The 22,741-nt window shown below is 39.0% G+C and overlaps 4 protein-coding genes across 5 annotated transcripts; 2 read left to right on the forward strand and 2 right to left on the reverse strand.

Moving 5' to 3' along the window:
• Window positions 1–309: 309 nt before the first annotated feature.
• On the reverse strand, window positions 310–11,326 carry uri1 (URI1 prefoldin like chaperone). 2 transcript variants are annotated; one of them, XM_026176578.2, is made up of 11 exons: window positions 10,934–11,326; window positions 10,266–10,300; window positions 4,742–4,820; window positions 4,434–4,569; window positions 3,250–3,341; window positions 3,089–3,152; window positions 2,733–2,928; window positions 2,393–2,633; window positions 2,156–2,307; window positions 1,361–1,601; window positions 310–1,031 (listed from the first exon to the last, which is right to left on the reverse strand). In XM_026176578.2, exons 1-11 carry the CDS (start codon window positions 11,003–11,005, stop codon window positions 843–845), a joined length of 1,497 nt encoding a protein of 498 aa, XP_026032363.1. In that variant the 5' UTR covers window positions 11,006–11,326; the 3' UTR covers window positions 310–842. The 2 variants fall into 2 exon arrangements, with proteins under 2 accessions (XP_026032363.1, XP_026032365.1); XM_026176580.2 differs by having other exon boundaries at window positions 10,808–10,996.
• Window positions 11,327–12,685: 1,359 nt separating this feature from the next.
• Window positions 12,686–15,041, forward strand: zgc:112052 (protein C19orf12 homolog). Its single transcript, XM_026176583.2, has 3 exons — window positions 12,686–12,828; window positions 13,995–14,155; window positions 14,313–15,041. Exons 2-3 carry the CDS (start codon window positions 13,996–13,998, stop codon window positions 14,576–14,578), a joined length of 426 nt encoding a protein of 141 aa, XP_026032368.1. The 5' UTR covers window positions 12,686–12,828; window position 13,995; the 3' UTR covers window positions 14,579–15,041.
• An 849-nt stretch (window positions 15,042–15,890) lies between these two features.
• LOC113027098 (cytochrome b-c1 complex subunit Rieske, mitochondrial-like) lies at window positions 15,891–18,860 on the reverse strand. Its single transcript, XM_026176582.2, has 2 exons — window positions 18,455–18,860; window positions 15,891–16,609 (listed from the first exon to the last, which is right to left on the reverse strand). Exons 1-2 carry the CDS (start codon window positions 18,564–18,566, stop codon window positions 15,999–16,001), a joined length of 723 nt encoding a protein of 240 aa, XP_026032367.1. The 5' UTR covers window positions 18,567–18,860; the 3' UTR covers window positions 15,891–15,998.
• A 22-nt stretch (window positions 18,861–18,882) lies between these two features.
• Window positions 18,883–22,523, forward strand: rxylt1 (ribitol xylosyltransferase 1). Its single transcript, XM_026176581.2, has 6 exons — window positions 18,883–19,110; window positions 19,227–19,409; window positions 19,574–19,676; window positions 19,794–20,108; window positions 20,210–20,380; window positions 21,490–22,523. Exons 1-6 carry the CDS (start codon window positions 18,963–18,965, stop codon window positions 21,890–21,892), a joined length of 1,323 nt encoding a protein of 440 aa, XP_026032366.1. The 5' UTR covers window positions 18,883–18,962; the 3' UTR covers window positions 21,893–22,523.
• Window positions 22,524–22,741: the final 218 nt, after the last annotated feature.

Genomic DNA, 22,741 nt, shown 5'->3' on the forward strand with positions numbered 1-22,741 from the left:
ACTGCATAACAGGAAATTCACTAGGAGTAACAATAATTCATAAAAGCCTTATCTCAGCGTCTAGTAACAGCTATTTAAAGACTGAAACAATTTACACTAGGCATCAGGCAAAAAATTAAAAAAACTAAAATATTATTACCCATTATTACTGTGCTGTGTGCAACAACAACTGGAGAAAAACGTTTTGGTATAAGATATTGAGAAACACAATAAAGCCCTGTCAGCAGACCATAAATGAAATATAGATCCATCTCCTTGTGTAGGAGAGTAAGAATTATTTTCTCTTATGGAACAAAGAGAAATCAAGACTTGTAGTCAAAATCATTTATTTTTCTTTTACTTTCCATCAATATTTTTTCTGTTTTACATAAAGCTTGTCACAAAGGAATACATACATTCAGTAGGACAGGTCAAGACAGGGTAAAATGAGAGCTAACGAGACCTGATTCTGTTTAATAATCAATACTAGGGGAAAACAAACAAAAAAGGCAACTCATCTTATGTGGCAAAGCCTACAGTCGGAGTTAACCTGGCGATATCACAGATCAACAGAAGAGTAGACAGGTAAACGTATGACAGACTGCAAATGTCTTAAACAAGACTAAAAGAAGAATGTCTTTTAAAGCAGATAAGCAAAAGAGGCTGCAATAAACCGTAAAAAAGCAGTGTTACGCAAAGGCTGATTTGTTAAGTGTTCTACTTCACAGACAGAAACAGAAATCAGTGGATGAAAGGCGTGCAAAGAAATGAGCATGTGGTTTGTTTTTTGTTCAGTTACCAGAGAGAAACAAAGGCTTCACAAAAGATGTTCATGTAAAAGCTGAATATTTGCCTCTTAACAGTCACTTCTGCTGCAATCGGGCAGCTTTGAACTTTGACACCCTCTTCGGGGCTTGCTGGGGTGGGGCAACATCAGGCGCCACCTCCTCCTGTTTCTTCTCCAGTATTGTTGGCAGAGCTGGTGGAGAGATGGTCAGATGAGGGACAGCTGAGGGCATTGGATCCTTTTCTATAACTGTACCTGAAAAAGCCTGAGAAAGAGAAATAAAAAAGAAACAACAGTAAGGAAACTGATGTTGCGTCACACTTTCATATATTTGTGCTCGGATATATTGCAGAATCTTTCACACCAAAATGAGATTAAGAACTATACAAAGAAACATGTTCAGGTAACAAATACTAAACCAACTTAAAGCCGGGACACTACTTAAAAAGAAATAACACAAGTGCAGTAACTTTGAATCATGCAGACCATACATTTAATCGAAGAGTGTAAAAACAACAAACTCAATGCTGAAACTTTTCTAAATGTTACATTTACTCTGAGGTGAATACTTTGAAGCATTCAGCTCTCTTTCACCTCAAATCTGCTGGGAGGTTGCAGCAACACTGCTGTGGGACTGTCCTCTTCTGTGATGCCATCGCTGGTGTCGCTGTGCGTTGCTTCGTCGTGACTGAAGCTGCGTCCCATAATTCTGCGCTCTTCAAAGTCTGCAGCGCTGCTCTCACTTGTGTCGCTGCACACGCTGTTCTCTCGACTGCGTGACTTCAGTATGGACTTCCTAGGTATGGGTTCCCCATTTTTCACATCTACAAACAACCTGATTAAAAAAAAAAAAAAAAAAAGTAAGAGTCCAGTTTCACCAGTCAAAGCAGCTAAACATGAAGTATATGAAAAAAAGTACTGGGCCACCAAAATGTTACATCCACAGAAGTTGCTCAAAAGTTCCTGGGACACGTTATTTTTGCTGATGTTAATGCAAAAGCAGGTTTATAACTCCATCGTTACTGAGTCAGCGTTGCCAACTATGAATATGCTCTCAATGCCAGCATTCAGTTATTGAGATAACAGTGACTGAGTTGGTGTAGCTCCTCAGTGCTTCTACTTTGCAGTAATGCCACTAGCAGCTGATCAGGAAGAGAGGGAAGAAATTTCCCCAAACCTATTACAGCACTCAACAGTGAGTGCTTTAGAGTGACCCATTTCTTCACTGGTTTGTATTGCTTGATTTTATACACGTGTGGTAATGGGACTGAAAATACAATGTGGCCAATTTTTTTTCCATACTTCAAACCAGAATCTGTTTATGGCCACATTTCAGTTTTAGACATGCAAAATTCATTTGTTCATTAAGTCTAACTGCAATATTTTTACCTGTAAAGGTCTGCCGGTGTTGTGATTTTGTGAAGTTCGTGATGAGCATGTCCATTGCTGTGGCCATTTTTCTTTTTCCTCTTCGAGTGTTCCTTCTGCTCTTTCCTTTCGCTAAACTTCAGTGTGGTGTTTTTGCCTGTATTTATTCTCACCTGATGCAAAAGGCAGACACATGGAAAGATGAAGAGAAAACTCACAGAAGACTCACAGATGTTCTAACTTATTCATTGCTCTAACCTTCTTGGGTTCGACTGTGTGAGAAAAGTAGATAGTAGGCAAACAGTTGGCTTCCTCTTCCTCCTCAAAGTCTTCTTCCTCTTTCCTGTCCTGTCTGAGTGGTGCTGTGCTGGAAGGCAGCGCGCTCCAACCTGGCTTCAAACTCAGCCCATTTACTGGAGTCGCAGCATCTGCATCTTTCTCCTCTTCTGAGGAAGAGGATGATGTGTCCTCACCATTCATGTCTCCATTATCAGATAATCTGAAGGGGAAAAAACCAAAACATCTAACTTTGAAAAAGAACAAAGAAAGAGCAGGATTATTGATCCTCATACAAAAACAGAAAAGTATCTTCACATACTTGTCCTGCTCATCTTGTAGCTCCTCCAGCTTCTCGAGTTCATCCAATCTAGCCCATAGCTCCTCCTCAGTCATAATGCATTTCCTGCTTCCACTATCTCTGCTTTCTTCCTCATTCTCCTCATCCTCTTCTTTAAAATCAAAAAACACATCCTGCTTGGGCTTAGAGTTTGGCTTGTGAGCCATTCTTTGCTTTCCTGTTAAAGCGTACAGAAAAAGAAACCTTTAAACTATTCACGCCTACATATGAATTTAATTCTGGTGTAGAATTAAGCAATAGGTGAAAAGCTACACTGCTTTCTCTGCAGCCATGATGCACAAGTGAAATGAGGTCAGAAGAAAGGCTGACAAAGATACCTTTGGTGACAACAGAGTCATTGTTTCCAACCTCCTCTCTGATGTCAACATAGTCGCCTTTACTCTAAAAGAACAAGAACACTACAGTTAATGTTTTTGCCCCCATTTATGACTTGCACAATAACTTATGTGTGAGACAACTTGTTGGTAATGCAACATACAGCAGAGATGGTTTCCAAATTCTTCGCAAACCCAACTCTGGCTTCAAAGTTTTTTATCGTCTTGGACAGGCCATCTAGTTCATTCTTCACATCTGTAGACAGCAGATGCATTTTCATTAAACTGTGCACTTAGGAGGGCAAACTGACAGAGCCACATGTGCCGAAAAAAGACACAGAGACAGCAGGCAGATTTCAATGAAACGCTTCAAAAAGAAAAAAAGGAAAAAGACAACCAGCTTGTAAAGAGTTAAAATCCTAAACAAGTTGAGAAGAGAAAAAAAATGAAAAATGATGACACAAACAGTTGATAATATCTTCTGCCCTGAATACTACTCCGGATCATTAAATCTTCACAACAATTAAGCCCTTTCACTAATAGCAGCAGAGGGCCCTTGTTTCCATGGCAATCGGGAGCCCCTCCAGTCAGTGCATCAACTGGAAGTGAGGAAAGGTCAAACACAGAAGGCCTGACAACTCAGCCGCTGTCTGACACATTTCAGCTAGCTATGTTTGTATTACAGCACTTAGCTCTGTAATAGCAGGGTGGGCAGGGTCAGGAGATGGGGGAGGACGAGAGCGGGGGGGGTTGGGGGTGGCGCTGCGGATGGGGCTGTGGCAGCACATTTCTGCTTCACTAAACATTCTAATAATGTTCACATCAGAGATCGTTACTTGGGCCCATTTGACTTGATATGAGATTTTCAGAGCTAGAAATGAGCAGCGGGGTTAACACACACAGGGAAGCAAAGCTGCACACAACTGATGTGAGATCGAACAAAGCCGCTGCAGTAACAGGGCCCGATTTGACCACAGAAAAGAGGAACAGGTAGGAGCTGTTATCCCACGGTTCACAGCCTAAGCAGCGACAGCGGTGACCTGAATGAACGCAAAAGCTGCGCAGTCCATGAGCCCTGCAAACACTGCACATTGAAATAAAGGCGCGTCGAATGTGTCGCTATGACAAACGTCCAACAGCTGTAGCATCTTTGCATACGTATGACTGCTGTGGTGAATCGTTACACGGTTTAAAGTTTTTCCTTCAAGGATCTGTTCAGACGAGCTATGTTGATATGATGCACTTGCGCCCTCTGCTGGATGAAAAGCAGCACTAACAGATTATGTTAATGTCACGCGGTAAGTATTCAGTGAGAAGTGAAAAAACATAGTTTAAGGAAAATACTCACATTTCATCCTGTGATCAACAATTTTTTGAGCTTGCTTGGCAGAGCACTTGGTGAACCAGTTATCACCCAGCAACACTGTGACCTCGTTGGTGTGTACCAGCTTTCCGGGCATAAAGGCCAAAGGGCCAAATGGTACCTGCACGTGTGGAAAAACAGAGCGCAAGAAAAAAGAAAAGAAAAGGGAAACAGGTCAAATCAAACAGGTAGAGCAAACGCAAATAAAGGAGTAAAACGTATATAGGAGTGAACTTTTGTGTATTTTAGAATTCTCTCCTTTCCTCTGTATTTTAAACAAGGTCATCACTCACCATGATGTCATATGACAGTTGATCTGGCAGAGTTTTGAGGCGGTCATTCAGGGCTTCATAGTCACCCGACACCTTCTTCCTGCAAACAAAAGGTTTCTCCAATGAAACCACAGCTCTCTGAAGCCATCCTGTCTAATTTGGTGTGTTTGTCATATTTGGGATAAGTCAAAATTTAAACAATGGGAAGCAAACAATGGAGTAAAGGGGGAGCGCCTGTTTTCCACTTGGGGAGGGCAAATGTGGCATAGCAGCTAAAGTAGTCTCAAGATGTCACTGTTTTTTTCATTTACTTATTCTTATTACTTATTTTTTGCTGGGCATTGTAAAACCTTAGGAATTATAGGAAGAGAAACTGACCAAGGAAGGAAGGAAGGAAGGAAGGAAGAAAGGAAGGAAGAAAGAAAGAAGAAAAAGGACCAGCTAATTAAAATTTCTTATCATATTTATACAACAAAGACAGCAGAAACAAAAAATCCCCTCAGCAAAAATCACTTGACCACTTTGTAAATGGACCACAGCTACCAAAGCTTTATGACAGCATCCTCAACATAAACTACTGAATCAGGCTCAGCTTCCAATGCCTTTTACAGCAAGTGTTATATTCCCATTTGAAAGCACAGTGCTGCCAACAGCCCCCTCATACTGGGTAATAAATCCCTCCAGTCATCTGTTGGAAGAGTATTTTCTCCTTTACACTCTCCTCTTGCAATCAAACATTTGAAACCAAACTTTTTAATGAGCACTTTAAAATCCAATTAGTAAACAGCTACAGCAATGGAGGCAACAGTACTTTTTTGTAGCTTTTGTAATGCATTTTCAGTAGGATTTAGGAATTTTACATTTATGAACTTTGTATGCAGTTACATCCATAAGTTGTTGGTTTCCAAGCAGTTGGATTAACTGAGAAGCAGACTGACTGTCAGGTGAAGCCTGTTCCCTTATGTCATGACAAGTAATACAGATAAAAGATCTTTAGTTGATTATAAGCTTTTAATTTGGAGCTGTTTACTGGAGGAGATGTTGATGAATGAAGGCCATTGTTATGGTTAAAAAACAAACAAACAATGATCAAGAAGCTGGCCTCAAAGCCTATTGTTCAAAGGTACTGTTTATAAGGGTGGGGAAACCTGCAGTCAGCTGAGACTAAAGAAGTCACTTGAATGAATGATTTAAAACAGAATCTACTTCTTGGGAAACAAACAAAATGAACCTATGTAATCTGGCCTGCAGAAAGGTCAGATTACACGTTAGAGAAAACATGTGAAAGCCCCTGCAAGTTCTTGGAAAAAAAAAAAAACTGAACCGATGACTTTTACCACAATGATAGAAAGCAAAAGGTATGGAGGAGGAGAGAAACAGCCCATGAGCTGAAGAACACGACATCGTCTCTCAAATGTGGTGAAGACAATGTTATAGCACGGGCACATATGGCTGCCAGTGAAACTGGGCCAGGAGTGTTTACTGATGATGTCACTACTGACAGAAGTACATACTGTGAAGTGTACAGAGCTATACTCTCTGTTCAGACTCAACCAAATGCTGATCCAAAGGTGCTTCACACTGCAAACAGATAATGATCCAAAGCAAACTGCAAAAGCAACCCAAGAGTTTATCAAAGTAAAGAGATGGGATATTCTTCAGTGACCAAGTCGGTCACCTGATCTCATCCCAGCAGATCCTGCTTTTCACAAACTGAACACAAAACTGAGGGCGGAGAGACCCCCAAAAAACAAACAAGCAGCAGCAAATGAAGGTGGCTGCATGAAAACCGAGCAGCACTTTATGATGTCCTTCGACAGACATTGACTGGAAAGGATTTTTTAATTCAAGTATTTAAAAAGATCCTTATATTTACAAGTATGTTTGTTTGTGCAAATAGTTTTAAGCCTCTGAAAATGGGGGAGTGTGTATAAAAATGGTTGCAAATCTTAAGCAATTAAATAAAAACAACTGACCGCTTGACTTAAAAACCACCATGGTAGTGTACAGATTGTAGCTATGATTAAAAAAGCCAACCATCTCAACCTTACACCTCTAGCTTTGTCTCCTAAGCTGTCCTGCCAACATCCTAATCTCTATCCCTATTGGTCACTCCCAACAGAAATCTGAGCATCTTCAACTCTGTCACCTCCAGCTCTACCCCCTGTCTTTTTATCAGTAGCAACACCTCTAAACCATACATCATAGCAGGTCTCACTACCATCTTGTAAGCCTTCCCTTTCCCTCGTTCTTCTATCCATTTGTCAAATCACCCCTGGCACTCATCTCTATCCACTCCACCATGTCTGTACTCTATTCTTCACCTCTCTCGTACACTGTCTATTATTTTAGATCACTCACACACACACTTCACTCACTGTGTTGGAAGGATAGAAAGAGTATTTTCAGCAGTGGTGAATTTAAAAATAAATAAAGACATTGAGAGGGGAGCTTTAGATTCACAGTGCAATACAGTGGCCTCAGCATATTTTACGATATTTTTATGCTTCTTCTTTTGAATTTACTTACTTTTTTTGTTTTTAATTTGGGAATAGGCAAATATTCTGCCAAATCAGACCCTTGTGTAAAAGAAACGTGAGAGAAACTACACTGAATAGTGTGTAACTGGACTGGATTAATGTATCAATAATAACAAAAAGGGGATTTATCTCACGTCAGGTCCGTGAATGCTAATAGGAGCATGAGGAAGATATTTATCACACTCTATGCACGCCCATATAGTCTTAAAAGCTCTAGTCAGTGGAAATGAAATCACCTGTGTGAGTCTGTCGAGACTTACAGGACAATGTTTACACATCTGTTATAAAGAAAATGTTTTATTGCCCTTTTACTGATAAGTACTCTCTTTCATTTTACACATAATGCAAAATAAATGTAATAACACAAAACCTACATGCACTTTTCTTATTTTAATCAATAATACTTAAAACACTGATGCTAACACCCCCTACTTAGAATCAATGGAAATGCACTTACTGTAGCAAATCTACCCTGCAGTGAAGCCCCTACACAGTCATGCTCCACTCACACAGGTGTTTTTATCTGTCTGTTAAGAGCTCTACTATCTCTTAATGTCTCTCTGTGCATACACCACATGTCAATTCTCTTAAATGCAGCAATACTTTCAGCATCTTTTTTTTGTTAGCAGCTCTGCTAATCTATGTCTGCTTAAAATGCCTGTAGTATAACAAGGCACAAAAACAGACTACTGCCACTGAAACAAAGTAGTAACTTCCTCAAATACGACAAATTGCAATGTGAAATGTACTATATACACTTAAATACTGGGACACACCTTTAAATTTTTGAATTCAAGTACTTACAATCCATCACCTAAACATGCATTTACAAACATTTGTGAAAGAACTGGTCTTTCCAAAGACTTCACTGAATTCAAGCGTGGTACTGTCAATAAATGTCTTTCCTACTAGAGTAAAAGCATTCGGGATCCAAAGTGGCAGACCATGTAAAGTTTCAGAGAGAGGACACTGAGTAATGAAGCGCATAGTAGACAAAAGTCGTCATCACTCTGCCGACTCAGCAGCTACAGACCTCCTCTGGCATTAAGATCAGCACAAAAGCTGTGCGTTCGGAGCTTCATGGCACAGGTTTCTATGGCTGAGCAGCTCCTGTAGTGTAATGTGTAAGTGGCCCAGTATTTTTGTCCATATACAGCATCTCTGCATGTTTCCCTTTTGTAAACTACTTGCATGTGCACATTCAATAAAATAAGCCAGTTTTCTTTTAATCAGCTGTGCCGTTGCACAGGTCTGCACGATTAATCGTTAGAAAATCGCGATCTCGATTCATACTTATGTGTGATCTCATTTCCAAATGACAACGATAAAAAAAAAAAAAAAAAAAAAAAAAAGACGACGACGACGATTGTACCGCATTTTGATCCGGGACGTACTCTGCATGAAAACAAGCGCTCACTCTTCCTGCTCAACAAATGACAAGGGCGGAGCCTTATACCACGTGATACAGAAGCTGTGCCGTGTGATGCTAAAATTAGCACGTCAGGGATGACGAGAAAGTGACAGGAGAAAATCCGTCCCGGTCAACCACCCAAACACCAATAACGGGAACCTTACACAGCGCTTCCCTATACCCGTCGACCTCCCGCAGGCACAAAGAAATTAGCGGCTATTACTTATCACCTGGCTCCCATCAACACTGTGCAAAACGAGGGATTTAGGAAAATGATCAACACCCTAGACCATAGGTGTCAAACTCTGGCCCGCGGGCCAAATTTGGCCCGCAGCCTACTTACATTTGGCCCGCGAAGCCATACCAAATTACTATCAGAGCTGGCCTACTGGTATTATACAGCTAATATATATATTGTTTAGTATTAAGCTTTGCTTGTTCCATATTCAGTTTTTCAGCAAAACGTGTTTGAGTCCATAAGAAAAGATTCATTCTTATATCTGGAGGAATAAATATATTTCAATAAATATTAACGTTAGCCCGCGACTTTGTTCCAGTTTTGAATTTTGGCCCACTGTGTATTTGAGTTTGACACCCCTGCCCTAGACAAACGCTACACAGTGCTGTGTTATTTTTCTATTGTTGCACTACCTGCTCTATACACGCAGTGTCGAGCAACGGTGGAGACGGAATTTCAAGCAGTACAACATTTTGCGGCAACAACAAAACGTGAGACATTTGTTGTTTTTATGTTTATTTATTGTTTTTATGTTCAGTCTCAACTGTTACGAAGTTGATGTGCAGTTAATAAGTGCAATAAATATTTATACTGGAAATATTTATACTGGAAAAGAAAATCGTGATCTCAATTCTAAGCCAAAAAAATCGTGATTCTCATTTTATGCAAAATCGTGCAGCCCTACTGTTGCAACACAATTTGTGCTAAACAAATAAATCTAAACTTGTTGATTTCACATCAGAGTGAAGTCTGTCCTTGTAGACCCACAGGTCATAGCAAGCAAGGATTGATGAGTATTAAGTAAGAGAAATGAGATGGAGCCACCCTCCCTGACATGTTACTTCTCTGATAATACTTCAATCATTCTTTTTATTAACCCAATTCTGTTAAGGTGTTTCCATGTCACTAACCTGCTGTTTTGCATCACAGGCACTGTTTATTGTTAAATACTCCAGGGCTGTTGACAACACTAACAGTAACACCTACAATAAAAAGTCAAAAATCTGTGCTGTGAAATGGGGCCTGCTGGAACCTGAGCAAAGGTCAAACACTTCATTAGGAAATAAAAGAATATCACTGTGTGGGTGTGCACAAACTTGATAAGCAACTGACGTTTTCTGTCAATTTAGAAAGTATTGATGACCCTAAAAGAATCTATTTTTGGTTATAACAGCATGTTTGTGCAAAATAGGGCAAAAAAAAAATGGAGAGGTCTAAACCTGATATAGTAAACTTCAAAACTACACTGAAGGAATATTAGAACATGAAGAACCTGCACAGTGTACTCAGTTAATGCAAGCATATTTTAAAAACAACCAACTTTGTGCTCAAGTTCATTGGTGCTTTCATGCTTACCAGTGTTGAATCCGACTTTCACAGTCTTTCACCACCTGTTTCAGGACAAATAATTTTAGTAAGAATCAAGCTGATAAATCTACGCAACTTACACAGTCTCCAGGTGGAAAATTTAAAAAACATTTAAAAACATTTAAATCATCTGTGATAAAACATTCATTTCACCGAGGCTTTTACTTTACCCCGGCTGCAGACACAACTGCCCAGAGGCACGAATTTATATGTAATAATAGTTTGACAATCATCACACACAGGGAAGTAGGTCAGCAACTCCGAGGAAGTAGGACGAGACAAACACAAAATTAATAATTTAAAAATGAAGCAAAAAAAATGAAATAAAAACACAGTGGTATAAAATTCTTTTTTTTTTAATGCCAAGAAACGAACCTAGCTGAGCACGCCCTCCTACAACATTTAAACTTGAACATGTGAGCGCAGAAGGAGGAAGCTTCTCGAAAACTGAAAGTCAAAACAACAAACGCTCTTTGTGTAACCTGTGAAACAATAATGGCACAGATGTGTGTATCTGCAGTAAAAGGTACTTCAGCAAGTCCCAGCAAGTGGCTCCAAGACCTTCCCCGGTGCACCATGTGCCCAGTGGCTGACGGTGGCTTGGCTAACGTTGCATACTAGCCAGCAAAATGTTTCGCGACAACTGGTGATATTACCTTTTCGTGCTCCTCTCGGAGCCTGATAACTCCGCCGAGGTGTTCTATATCCACTTGACCCTTTTCAGCCATTGCCAACCCACTTGCACAAAATAAATTTCTGGTGTTTCGTGACCCCAAAACAAAGCTCAAGGGCTGTTGTGAGTTCTAAAGAAGTGTTTATGAATGCAGCAGCAGCTATTCCTGAGACCCGTTCTGCTCGTATTCATCAATGGGTCAGTGATAGTTATCCACACTTTCGGAAGTGATATCATCTCACACTCTCATTTCAGAATTTCTGCATGATTTCCAAAAATATCCACAGTCTGAATATCCGAAGATTAGCCAATACTCCTTGTCACTCTCGCTGCGCCATGCACCTCCGTCCAACTCCAAGAACTCAACCGCTATTCCAGGGTGGTCCCGGTCTGAGCTTTCAAAATAAAAGACTTCGGTCGTATACTTGGTTTAGCATTAACAACAACAACAACAGCAACAAATACAAAACGTAAAATTAAAGAAAAAAAAACTAAAAACAATTATACTTTTGGTGGACCTAAGTGAATAGGAATAAATCTGGTAAAATTACAGTCACAACAAAGTGCACACCTTGTGGTGGCTTCTTTCTACTCTCAAGCCCATCCTCTAGTTTCACATCAGCAAGTTTTTCGTAAGGCTAAAAAATCAGTCCGTGTTGGATTCACACAAGCAATTCAGCTTGCGTATGGAAGGCTAAGATATGGAGGTCGACTGGGCCACTGCAACACCTTGAGTTCGGTAGTCTTAATAATTGCGAGGCGCACACATCCTGTGACTACAAATGATTACATTTGAAAAGTGTGTACTTTATTTTTACCATGACTCCACGAGTACTTCAAAAGTTTTAGCATTTAATGCATCTCTTTCCTTTCTCATTTAATGCTTTTATTTTAAATGTCAAACATTGCATTTTCCGTTTTGGTTTCAAATGAAGCGAGCTTGATGCAGTTCTTCCTCCCAGTGTACTCTGGGTAAATATGAACGTCTGCACAGATGTAAACAATCTAAAGCGAGGTGATGTTGTTCCACCTGCATATAAAAACAGTGACAAGCACAACAGATTTGCACATTCAGGCACTATTTAACTGGCAGCAGGTGCAAACCTCCCCATGTTCACCTTCCCGATGCTGCACGAAAATTTACATATAATATTTAAACACACATCACATAAAAGCCTATAAAAGTATTAGAAGTAACGACCGAATCAAACACGGCAGTTGAATGAGTTTGATTTAATATGATAACAACAATATGATTTATCCCCAAGCTCCCAACCTTCCTGTGTGGCAGGAATTAAATAGTCTGTTTTTGTTGCTTTTAATTGCTGTTGGAAATATGAGAAACACCAGTTATAAACAATGTGTACACAAGCTATAAAAAAAAAGAACGGCTAATAATTCAGAGTTTACCCTTTAAAGCACAGTGAACACAGATTATTTGGCCTGAAAATCAAAGACTATTTTCAACTGTCCAATGATATTTTAACGTATTTAAGTTAAGAATACGTTATAATGGCTTGATGCCATATATGCTATATTTATAAACTCACACGCTGTTAAAATGTACAATTTGTAAGAAAAATATAACAATACTAATTTAGGCTAGTCTAAAAATATTATACATTGCTGAAACTTGTATTGGAATTTAGGCTCAACACTCCATTTTAATTCGGCTAAATGTGGTTTACACGTTTGTAGTTTTTGGACTTGAATGCAACTTCCCAGGGCATTCCCATCAGGCATTGCGGCAAGAGTCATACAGCAAGCTTCATATATCATGAGGCGCATGCGGAGCCCGGCCGAGCTCAGCAAATAATGAGAATGACATAGTAAAAACAGGACCAGTAAATGTCGATAAGGATTTGAATAGACAGCAAGGTATGTGCCAAGCGTTTACTGTGGATGGTGAAGCAGCTATGGCTTTAATTTGAATTGACAGAGTTTTGCAGAAATGACAGAGCTGCGCAGTCTGTTATGAAGCTTTTGATTGCTTGATCGCCTTAACAATACGAAAGCATGCGGGAAGAATATTCATAATGTTAATTGTTTGTTTTTTTCAAAAACTGTTTTTAGTAAAGGTCGCCAAATTCAGCATCAGTTGAAGTGAGATAAGGGCTCACGGTGATTAAATTGCGGCTGTGTGGATAGATAATACTATCAGTTTAACTTGCATTAAGCCAGAAGTCTCATAACACAAGAACACTCACCAAAATGTATTAATTATCAACAGCCCAAATAGTCCGTTTGAGTTGTTAATGACTTTATTATTCCTAAACTTCAATGTGTAATTATGGTTTATTTAACCATTTATTGTGACGAGAGTCTGAATTTAACTGTAATTAAAATCACTCTGTATATAATTATACAAATCAGCGCGTACAATAACTGACAGTAAATTTTTTTTGATTTTAGTAAAAGTGTCAGACTCTTATTAACAGTGAAATAAAAATGATGGGTTCACGAGTCAATCTGAGGGCGCATGCTCGGTAAAAGTATGACCGTTTACGTCAGCATACCTATCTGGAGTGTACACAAAGGCAAAGCATTTTAAAAACAAAGACCTTTGTGACCTAGCTTTTCGAGATACCGGTCATTGATTTTTTTTAACCTATTTATATCACTTCTACTCATTGTCTCATATTTACCTTTAACTTTGTTCTGTTTTATTTTTAAGCTTAATGTTATTTTTTCATTGAGAACTGATTTAATTACGTCTGAAGTTTCTTGTTAAATGTTAAATGTTTTATTGTTAAAGTTTAGCAAGTAATGTGTGGAATTTAAGATGAGCTAAGCTGTGTTGGTATTTTGTTCATTTATTTAATTTTGAAGTTATTTTTCAATTATAACCTGCTGAAATGTTGGCAATGCTGCTGCTGTACCCAATCTTGTGAAACTGAAAGTATTTAATAAATTATGAGGGAACAATTCTAAATAAAAACACAATTTCAAATCCTTTCAACTTTTATGGGCCTGTGTTGCTGAAATGTTGAACAAAAATGTCTAAATTGTGCAATTGTTTTATGAATCGCAAATCTAATCCACAGGATGTCTCCACGAATCGATGATGTTATGAAGCTGTGTTGTGAGTTGTCCACCAATCAGCAAGTTAAGACCACAGTAAAAGGTTCTGGGAAAGGAGCAGCAGCAGCTGGGGCGCTGGCCTTTGCTGGAGGATTGGTTGGAGGTCCTCTTGGCATAGCTGTAGGTGAGTGGAACAATGCAACAGTTCCTCTATCTTTAGGAACCATTTCTAATCATATAGATTCATCATAAATGCTGATGTATTGGAATTAAGCTGTTTATTTTGGAGTGATCAGCATTATTGGTTTATCTCAAAAGTTTGAAATTTTGATCTTCTGTAGGAGGGGCTGCTGGAGGCCTTCTGGGCTGCTGGCTGACCAGTGGTCAATTCAAACCACTTCCACAGATCATAATGGAGCTCAGCCCTCAGGAAAAGCATAAGCTTTATGAGGATCTCATGGAAATCCTGGGAGACATTGAGTGGACTGATTTGGCTCAGCTGATTGCTCTAGTCATGGGCAATGCAACTCTGAAGCAGCAGCTTACGGCTGCTCTTCTTGGATACATCACCAAGGAGCTCCAGGCAGAAGTGCACTATGTTGATTAGTCACTTTCAATATTGTGACACAGAAGCCTAAATGCAGAGGAGGATGTTCTCTGATGAGTGTGAACTACTTTTTGACACTTAAAAGACTCCTAATTAAATTCTGTATGATATAAATGTTACATATGTTGATGAAAACAGCTGTATGGCTGGGTAATTTATTTTGATAAGTGCAATTATTACTTATTTATTGTACCATTTATTCTGTCTTTAACTGCACCGATCATCAAGTCTGGCTTTAAGTCATAGTGAATTTTAGGTTTGATGGAGTTGTGATGTTGTCCAGTCTACTATCTTATTTACATAAAAAGGATTGTGAACTAAGCCAAAATTCTGCTGTGTAATATAAAGATTTGATATAATTACATCAATTACCAGCCTTTTTACATTTTAGCAGATTTGCCAGCAACTGTATACAGCATATTGTACACTTTGAATAAAAAATAAAACCAGTGTGGACTTGGCATTTGGCATAGCAGTCTTTATTCCTTGGCATTGAATCCATCTGGGCATTAACATTGTAGATCTGTCTTTTATTAAACTTAGTACTAACACACTTAAGCTAGCGTGCTGGGGTTGGCATAGGATTCTAGTCATCTGAAGGTCTGTGATTTTATCCTGACTCATCCAGTCTGTATGTTGAGGGATCTTTGGGCAAGATACTGAACCCTAAGCTTCTCTTAGTGCATCCAGAGCATTTGTGAGAGTGTGTGCGTGCTTATTATTCACGTGAAAGTGCCCAAAGGCATAAGACACATAGACTATAGAATGTGTGAATATGTGCATATAGCATGTGGAGTAGTGGTTCAAAAAAGATGTCCATTTAACGTCCATTTTATTGTGATTCTGCTCTGTTTTATAGACATATCTTCTCCATTAACCCTTTATCAGCGTGAATGAAGAATCGCCTTTAAGAAAGTCTCTCCAGACATCGTTAATAAGAGATTTGGCTGTCAGATAATTAAATGTATGTACAGGTTAAAATTCACACTAATGAATCAAGTTATTTTTTAAGCATATGTATTTTTAAATATAGTTTTATGCACCTGTTGTGGGTGTTTTGGTTCTGTATTTTACATGGTTTCATTCCTGCTTTAGTCATTTCTGATAAAAACTTTCTTCTGGTCTATTTGTCTTTGCTTTTCTACTGTTGTGTCACTGGCCCAATAATAAAGTGGTGAAAAATTGTTTGTGTAAGTAGATTAAGTTCTTTTTAAGATTCAGTATTAATGTGTAATTGATTTATGATATCAACATAATGAACTGAAAAAATAACCCAGTTAAAATTGAAAATAATTTTTCATGATTTCAATAATAGAGTTGGATATAATATTCTTTATTAGTAAATACACAACCCCAATTCTCTCAGGGAGCCATCAGAAAATACATATTAAAGAGAGGAACCGAGGCAAAGCTCCTGTATTTATCCCACCACCACCGTTTCATCATCTGGGAATTCATAGTAGGGAACCTCTAGGTTAAGGGGAGCGGGTCCCTTCCGGATTCTTCCTGAAGCATCATAGTGAGAGCCATGGCAGGGACAGTAGTAGCCTCCGTACTCTCCGGCATTAGCAATGGGCACACAACCCAGATGGGTGCACACACCAAGAACGATGACCCACTTGGGGTTGGTCACTCTATCCTTGTCATGCTCGGGATCACGCAGCTCTGAAAGATTCACTGCCTGCTCTGTGGCGATTTCCTTCTCTGTACGGTGACGGACAAACAAGGGTTTTCCTCTCCACTTGAAGGTCATGTTTTTGCCTTCTGGGATATCGCTCAGCTTGACCTCTATCTTGGATAAGGCCAGGACATCAGCAGATGCGCTCATGGAGGAGATGAACTGGGTGACGACTGTCTTGGCTGCATAAACTCCCACCACAGTGGTAGCGCCAGTGAACAAGTAAGAGAATGCCCTTCTTGCCTCACTGCTCTCTTGGGAGGACTTGTTGGGGTCCATAACCTCAGGCCGACGGTAGTCTGAAAAGTCTGGAATCTTGATGTCTGTGTGTGCAAGGCGGACTCCTCCAGGAGCTGAAGCGACAAATACGTTTCAAAGACACAGGCAGGAGATAAATAAACAGATAGTAAACTATACAACATCTCACAAAATAATCATTTTCTGTCAAAAACTCAACTCAGAAAAGTGTTGTTTAATTTGAGGCTTAATTCATATTTGACTGTAATGACAATAACTTCTGGTGCATTCAAATGACCCTAAAAACTGAATGACTTTGGTTTGGCAAAAATAAATCTTTAAATTTCTACTTTTTGAGCTCATGCTGTAAATTCCACACGTCCTAATTTTGCAGCCATTTGGTACTTTGAGACTAACCTACCTACTGTAATTCTTTATATGGTTGTTCTTAAAGATCCCTAAAAGTGAAACCATCCCTTAGTTTTGCCTTCAAAGACTCAGCATGCTGGTGGACTGGCAATGTTGCACTGAGCACTTCTTCATCACTTCAGTCTTACAGTCTGTGTTTTATGCCGTCTCCTTGTGTTCTCCTTTTTTGTAGTGGGTAGTTGTTGCTCACTGAGCCTGGTTCTTCCATTTTCTTAATGTTACATTGAGTTGTTGTTTTTTTTTTTTGCCTAAATGCTTTACATACTGATTGTTGTCTCATGTCTCATTGTTGGGGTTTTCCCTTTAATATTGTAGGGTCTGCTCCTTTCAATATGAATGCATGCAATACATATAAAATGGAAGTGAAATGAAAAAGGAATTTCAAATTAGGTCAACTGATACACAGGTATAAAAAAAAAAGTGGTGACACTAAAAATGTAAGCCTCATGTTCATAATGCACATAATATTCTAAACAATTGTAAATTCTTGAAGCTATGATAACATTCTAGTGAAAATCTGACATGGTGAAAGGCCAAACAGGAAAAAAAAATCAATTAATGTGACTCTCAGACTGTTTAACTCCTCTCTGGAGGGGAGAGGGAGGGGAAACAGGAGGACAAAGGAGGGGGGAACAACTAAGCTGCAGTGCCTCTGCACCTCACTGTACAATACCTTGTGCAATACTTTTTGTAAATAGTCAACAGTGCAATAGACTCAATACTTGAAATGTGCAATTCACTTGTATTTTTATTTTTTATTCCTATTTATTCTATTTATCCCCTTTGTATATTTTATTTATATTTGTCTCTGTATTTATATGTGTGTGTGTATATATATATATATATATAACAGTTCTGTAACTGTAACTTCGGTCGTTGCTGTGCTTTTTTTGGAAGTCGAATTTCCCAGAGGACCCACCCGAGGGATTAATAAAGTTCTATCTTATCTTATCTTATCTTATCTTATCTACAGCTGCTTGAAACATTTATTTAGAATTATATGATAATCTGATAATTATACAACATCAGGTTGTTCGGTCTTTCTAGAATAAATAATAGAAATCTAGGCTGACATCTTCATATTTTGATAAAACAACGAAAATAAACACATTTTGCTACAAAACCGAGGCACCATTGTTCATATTTATCAAATTGGAAACTGTGCAAATATGAGGCTTAAAAAATGTCTTTTATGTAACCACCTCCATGCAAATGGAATTCTTTAAATATATATTATATTTCTTTAGATCCTTCTATTGTCATCTTTCCTTATTCCACTACGCTGTTATTCGGGTCCTATTTGTCAGTCAGGTCAAAGATTGCCCATTACCCTTCCAACGTCCTGCTAGCCATCGCAAGTTGTTTACGATTAGTTTTCAAGAAGCCTCCGAAAATAGGTTTCACATTTTACAGCATTAAGATGTTATAGAATAATTAAGACGCCGGTACTGCGTTTTTTTTTATCCTTTTATCCTCATGCGGCTCATTAGCAACCCCGGCTAACATTAATAACGCTCGTCACTGGGCCTTACCAGCAACAACGGCCACTTCTTTGGCTCCCGGAGACATCAAAGTTTTTAGTGCATGCTTTGTTGTCTGGAGAAACGGGGGAAAAGCCCCGGGACGAGCAGTTATGGACATCATTTTCGCCCAAGATAAGATTTCTCAACCCCACAGTTGGGGACACGACCTTGCGTGTACAATCTCCGGTACGTAACTTGTGTGTATCACTCTAATCTTCTGTACCGGAAACTGTCTCCGAACTCTTTTTAAAGTTCCGCATTAACCTAACTGTCTTTCTTTTTCTCCTCTACAAAAAAAAATCGTTATTAAATATTGTCTGACTTCTTCAACTTAATGTCGGTTTTAACACGTTACGATAATTTGACCCTAAAGCCTACAAACTAAACACAAATGTTTTAGTACAGGCATTTTTCTCCGTCAGCTAAATCCAAGGGTCCTTGTGATGTAAACAAGGGTCCTTGCAACAGAAACGGAGCTACATACACCATGGTAACCTGACAAAAAAAGGGGAGAACAATGAAAATACCAAAAAGAAAGCTGTTCCTTCTCCTTATTTTTGCATATGTAGCGTTTTCACTCTATGCTGCGTATAATGTTTTCTTCAGCACCAAAGTACTATCCCGCGTTCACAGGGTGGTGAAGAAAGAGACGGGAGCACAATCGGGTAATTTCACGGAGCAGGAGGGCCGCCTAAAAACAGGAGCCGATAATTAAAAATTATATTTATTTAATTTCGCGTGGAAAGAAAATTGAATAGATAACGGTGTGTTGGGTTTGTAGGTGGTGTAAGGGATGGCGGTGCTCCATACGTTGCTGATGAGTGGAATCCGTGGGAGGATGAACAGGTGGAGTACAACTCTGCTTTGAACAAAAAGAGAGAGGCCTTCAAACAGTACCTGGGTAAAATTGACAAGAACAAACCCAAAAGATACAAGGTCCAGATATGGGGGAAAGCTGCAATAGGTAGGTCATGATCTAATGTGTCACAGCCTGAAAGGAGGTTTTGATGTCATCTAAAAATGGAAAGAATTTGCTCTGTGGCAAGATATTATGGTTTTACATATATTTTATCTCATACCTGGAGGCCTACAGAATAACTGTCATTCGTCTATCTATTTTCTTTACAGGGCTTTACCTTTGGGAACATGTTTTAGAGGGCCCCCTCAACCCCACTGACAAGGTAGCACAATGGAGAGAGGGGGAGCTGCAGTCAGGGAAGATTGATTTCAGGTAACAGATCAGAGATAGAAAGTTTAAAAGCACAAACATATAGTTTGCACTTGAGCCTTAATTACATATTTACTGAAAAAAATGTGACCCCATCCTAGTAAATCACTCTGTCTCTAGTTTCTACACAGGTCCTGCAGTGGTGCAGGGTCATGTGCCTCTGGACATGAATAGTCTGGTTTTGGTTCTCAATGGCCGCGAAAAGCAAAAAGTCACTTACTCCACACGGTGGCTGGAGCACGTCCAAACTCTGGTTCAGTCCAATACAGTGTCTCACGTTGCTGTGGTTCTGCTGGGCAATGAGCACTGCAACAACAACTGGATCAGCCCACATCTGAAGAGAAATGGTGGCTTTGTGGACCTCCTGTTTGTAGTGTATGATAGCCCCTGGGTCAATGACAAGGATGTCTTTCAGTGGCCTCTTGGTGTTGCTACGTATGTCCTCGCTTATTGTCTAATTTGTGTGTATGTGTCATGTTTCCTCTTTGAATTAGTAACGCTGTCTAATATAATGCCACGATTTTGTCTCTGTACAGATACAGACAGTTTCCAATGATCAGGCCTAATGCCCAGTTAATTACCTCCAACCGGCCATACCTCTGCAATTTCTTAGGAACTGTTTACAAAAATTCTTCCAGAGAAACACTCATGCATATTCTGACACAGTCTGGCCTGGAAAAGGATTGCATCACCACTGGGAGGGAAAAGTAAGTCACTATTTATTACCTGTTTCATTGCCTTATCTGAAAGAATAAAATCTTTTAGTTTTTTTATTGGCTGGATTATTTTTATTTTGGCTGACTGAGCTATAACACAGCTATAACAAGAGGACAAAAAGTTGAGATATTTAGAATAGTATAAAGAACATCTTGCCACTAAGGCCGTCCTAGTGTATCTTTGTGAAACTATTAATGTCTACAGTAAGCTTCATGGTCAAGCGGTTTCAAATTATTAGTCTTGCATAGTGAAATCCAAAACTTATTTAAGTTTTAGGGAACCAAACGACTTTGGTTAAAATTAGACATCACAGAGGCCTAAGCTTTTAATCCACATGTGGGCAAAATATAGGGCAAATCAACTGAATCTGACCAAAATCTCCTTAAAGAAAAAGAAAAATGAATAAGAAAGAGGATTATGCTAAGGAATGTCAAGGAGAATAACTGCAATAAGTCTTCACTGCCATTTAAGTCCATTTCAGTGCAGTGCGGTTCATCAGTAATCTACGCAGTAGCAAAGATCAAACAACTGGCAAGATAAATGCTAATTTAAGGGCTGATAAAGAATTTAATTGTTAATTTTTAATGTTAGCAATATTTATGTTATGATTGATTTATTCAGTGTGTACCCCTACAGATAATTCATCTAAGCCATTCGTCTAAGAAAATCCCATTGCTGGTTTAAATCTTTTAATATCAAGAAAAACTGATGTGCTAAATCATTGAACGCTGCCACATCAACACAAACACTTGTTCCCTGGTTTTACTGTGAACAGCTAAGGCTTTCAGATACATTTTTAAATAAAGAAAGTAAATAATAAAATTAAGCCTTTAAGATAATCAAGCCCTAATTATATAGGCATAGATAATTATGACACGTGCTCAGTTTTCCACTTATATTTAGGTTATGGCAATTTTGTACCAAGAAACACTTCATTTAAGTTTACTTTTCTGACTTGTTTAATAATAAATGGAGCTGAGGTGAGACAGCTTTGAGTTCTAAATGTAAATTACATGGAACAATATTATAGTATATTTCTGTGTTTATAGGGGTAGCTTAAACTGTTGACTGAAATATCTCCCCTTCTTACCTGCCACAGGTGGCTCCCTCAGGAGACAGCAGACAGTCTGAGACGCTATCAGACAGCTCTGGCCCAAAGCGAGCTCACTCTCTGCCCAGTTGGGATCAACACAGAGTCTTACCGCATCTACGAGGCCTGCTCTTATGGCTCCGTGCCCGTGGTGGAAGATGTGATGACACCTGGGAGCTGTGCAGCAGGGCCCAGCTCCCCGCTACGACTCCTAAAAGCTGCAGGGGCGCCCTTCATCTTCATCAGCGACTGGAAGGAGCTCCCAGCCATCTTGCAGAGGGAGAGAGGGATGACACAGGAGCAGAGGGTGGACAGGAGGAGGAGGCTGCTGGAGTGGTATTCCAGCTTTCGTCAGCAGATGAAGGAAAGGTTCACCGAGGTCATCGAAGAGACCTTCTTCAAAAACGGCTGACTGTGGTGCTTCTAAATATCAACGGGGTGGTTGACAGTTAAAACTGATTTTATTTATTTTATGGTTTGTGGAGAAATGTGATGTACTACTGACATAGTGAAAGTGGTGATGTTCTTTTCAATATTCTGGCGCAGGTTATTAAAAAAATAATTTATGTGTGTAGTAAAGTTGTAAAGCTGCCATTACTAGTCAGAAAGGGGCCTCGTGATATTTAAGTATATTCATCATCTAAATGTTTACAACTGTGGAATGTACAGGAATTTAGAGATAGAGGATTATGAACTGCCTTTGCATTTTAAAAAAACAACCCTTAATTTACTTTAAGTATGTTTTATGTGTTTTTAAGTAATTCTTATTGTGATTTTTAGGAAACACTAAATAATATGTGTAGAAGAGATTGCAATGTGTTTGCACCATTTTTAACACCCTGATATCCTTTTGAAATCTTTTCTCTTTGTGAGCTGCTTGCAAATGGATGTGGTTGGGATGAAATGTTTTGCTTTGTGGTAAAAAAAAAAAAAAAATCAGCTATTTATTTCAGTTCTGTGCTGCATGTGTGTGGGGATTTCTTTTTCTTTTTTTTTTAAAGACAGTGCAGTAAAATAAAATGGAGCATTGTCCTGAACAGAAATGTGAGGTTGTGCTTTCATTGTGCCTGCAGATGGCGCTGTGGACCAGTTAAATGTCAGTGGATGCGATGATCTCCAGTGAAATGTAATGCAGACGCTTTTTTAAGTTGATAAAAAAAATTTATATGTGGGGAAACTTACTTTTCACATAAGCTAATAAACACGAAACATGCCGTAAAACTAAGGAGAAACTTCTGGATGTCTACCAAACTAGTGTATT

The sequence above is a fragment of the Astatotilapia calliptera genome, chromosome 7, assembly GCF_964374335.1.
Source record: "Astatotilapia calliptera chromosome 7, fAstCal68.1, whole genome shotgun sequence".
Taxonomy (NCBI): domain Eukaryota; kingdom Metazoa; phylum Chordata; class Actinopteri; order Cichliformes; family Cichlidae; genus Astatotilapia; species Astatotilapia calliptera.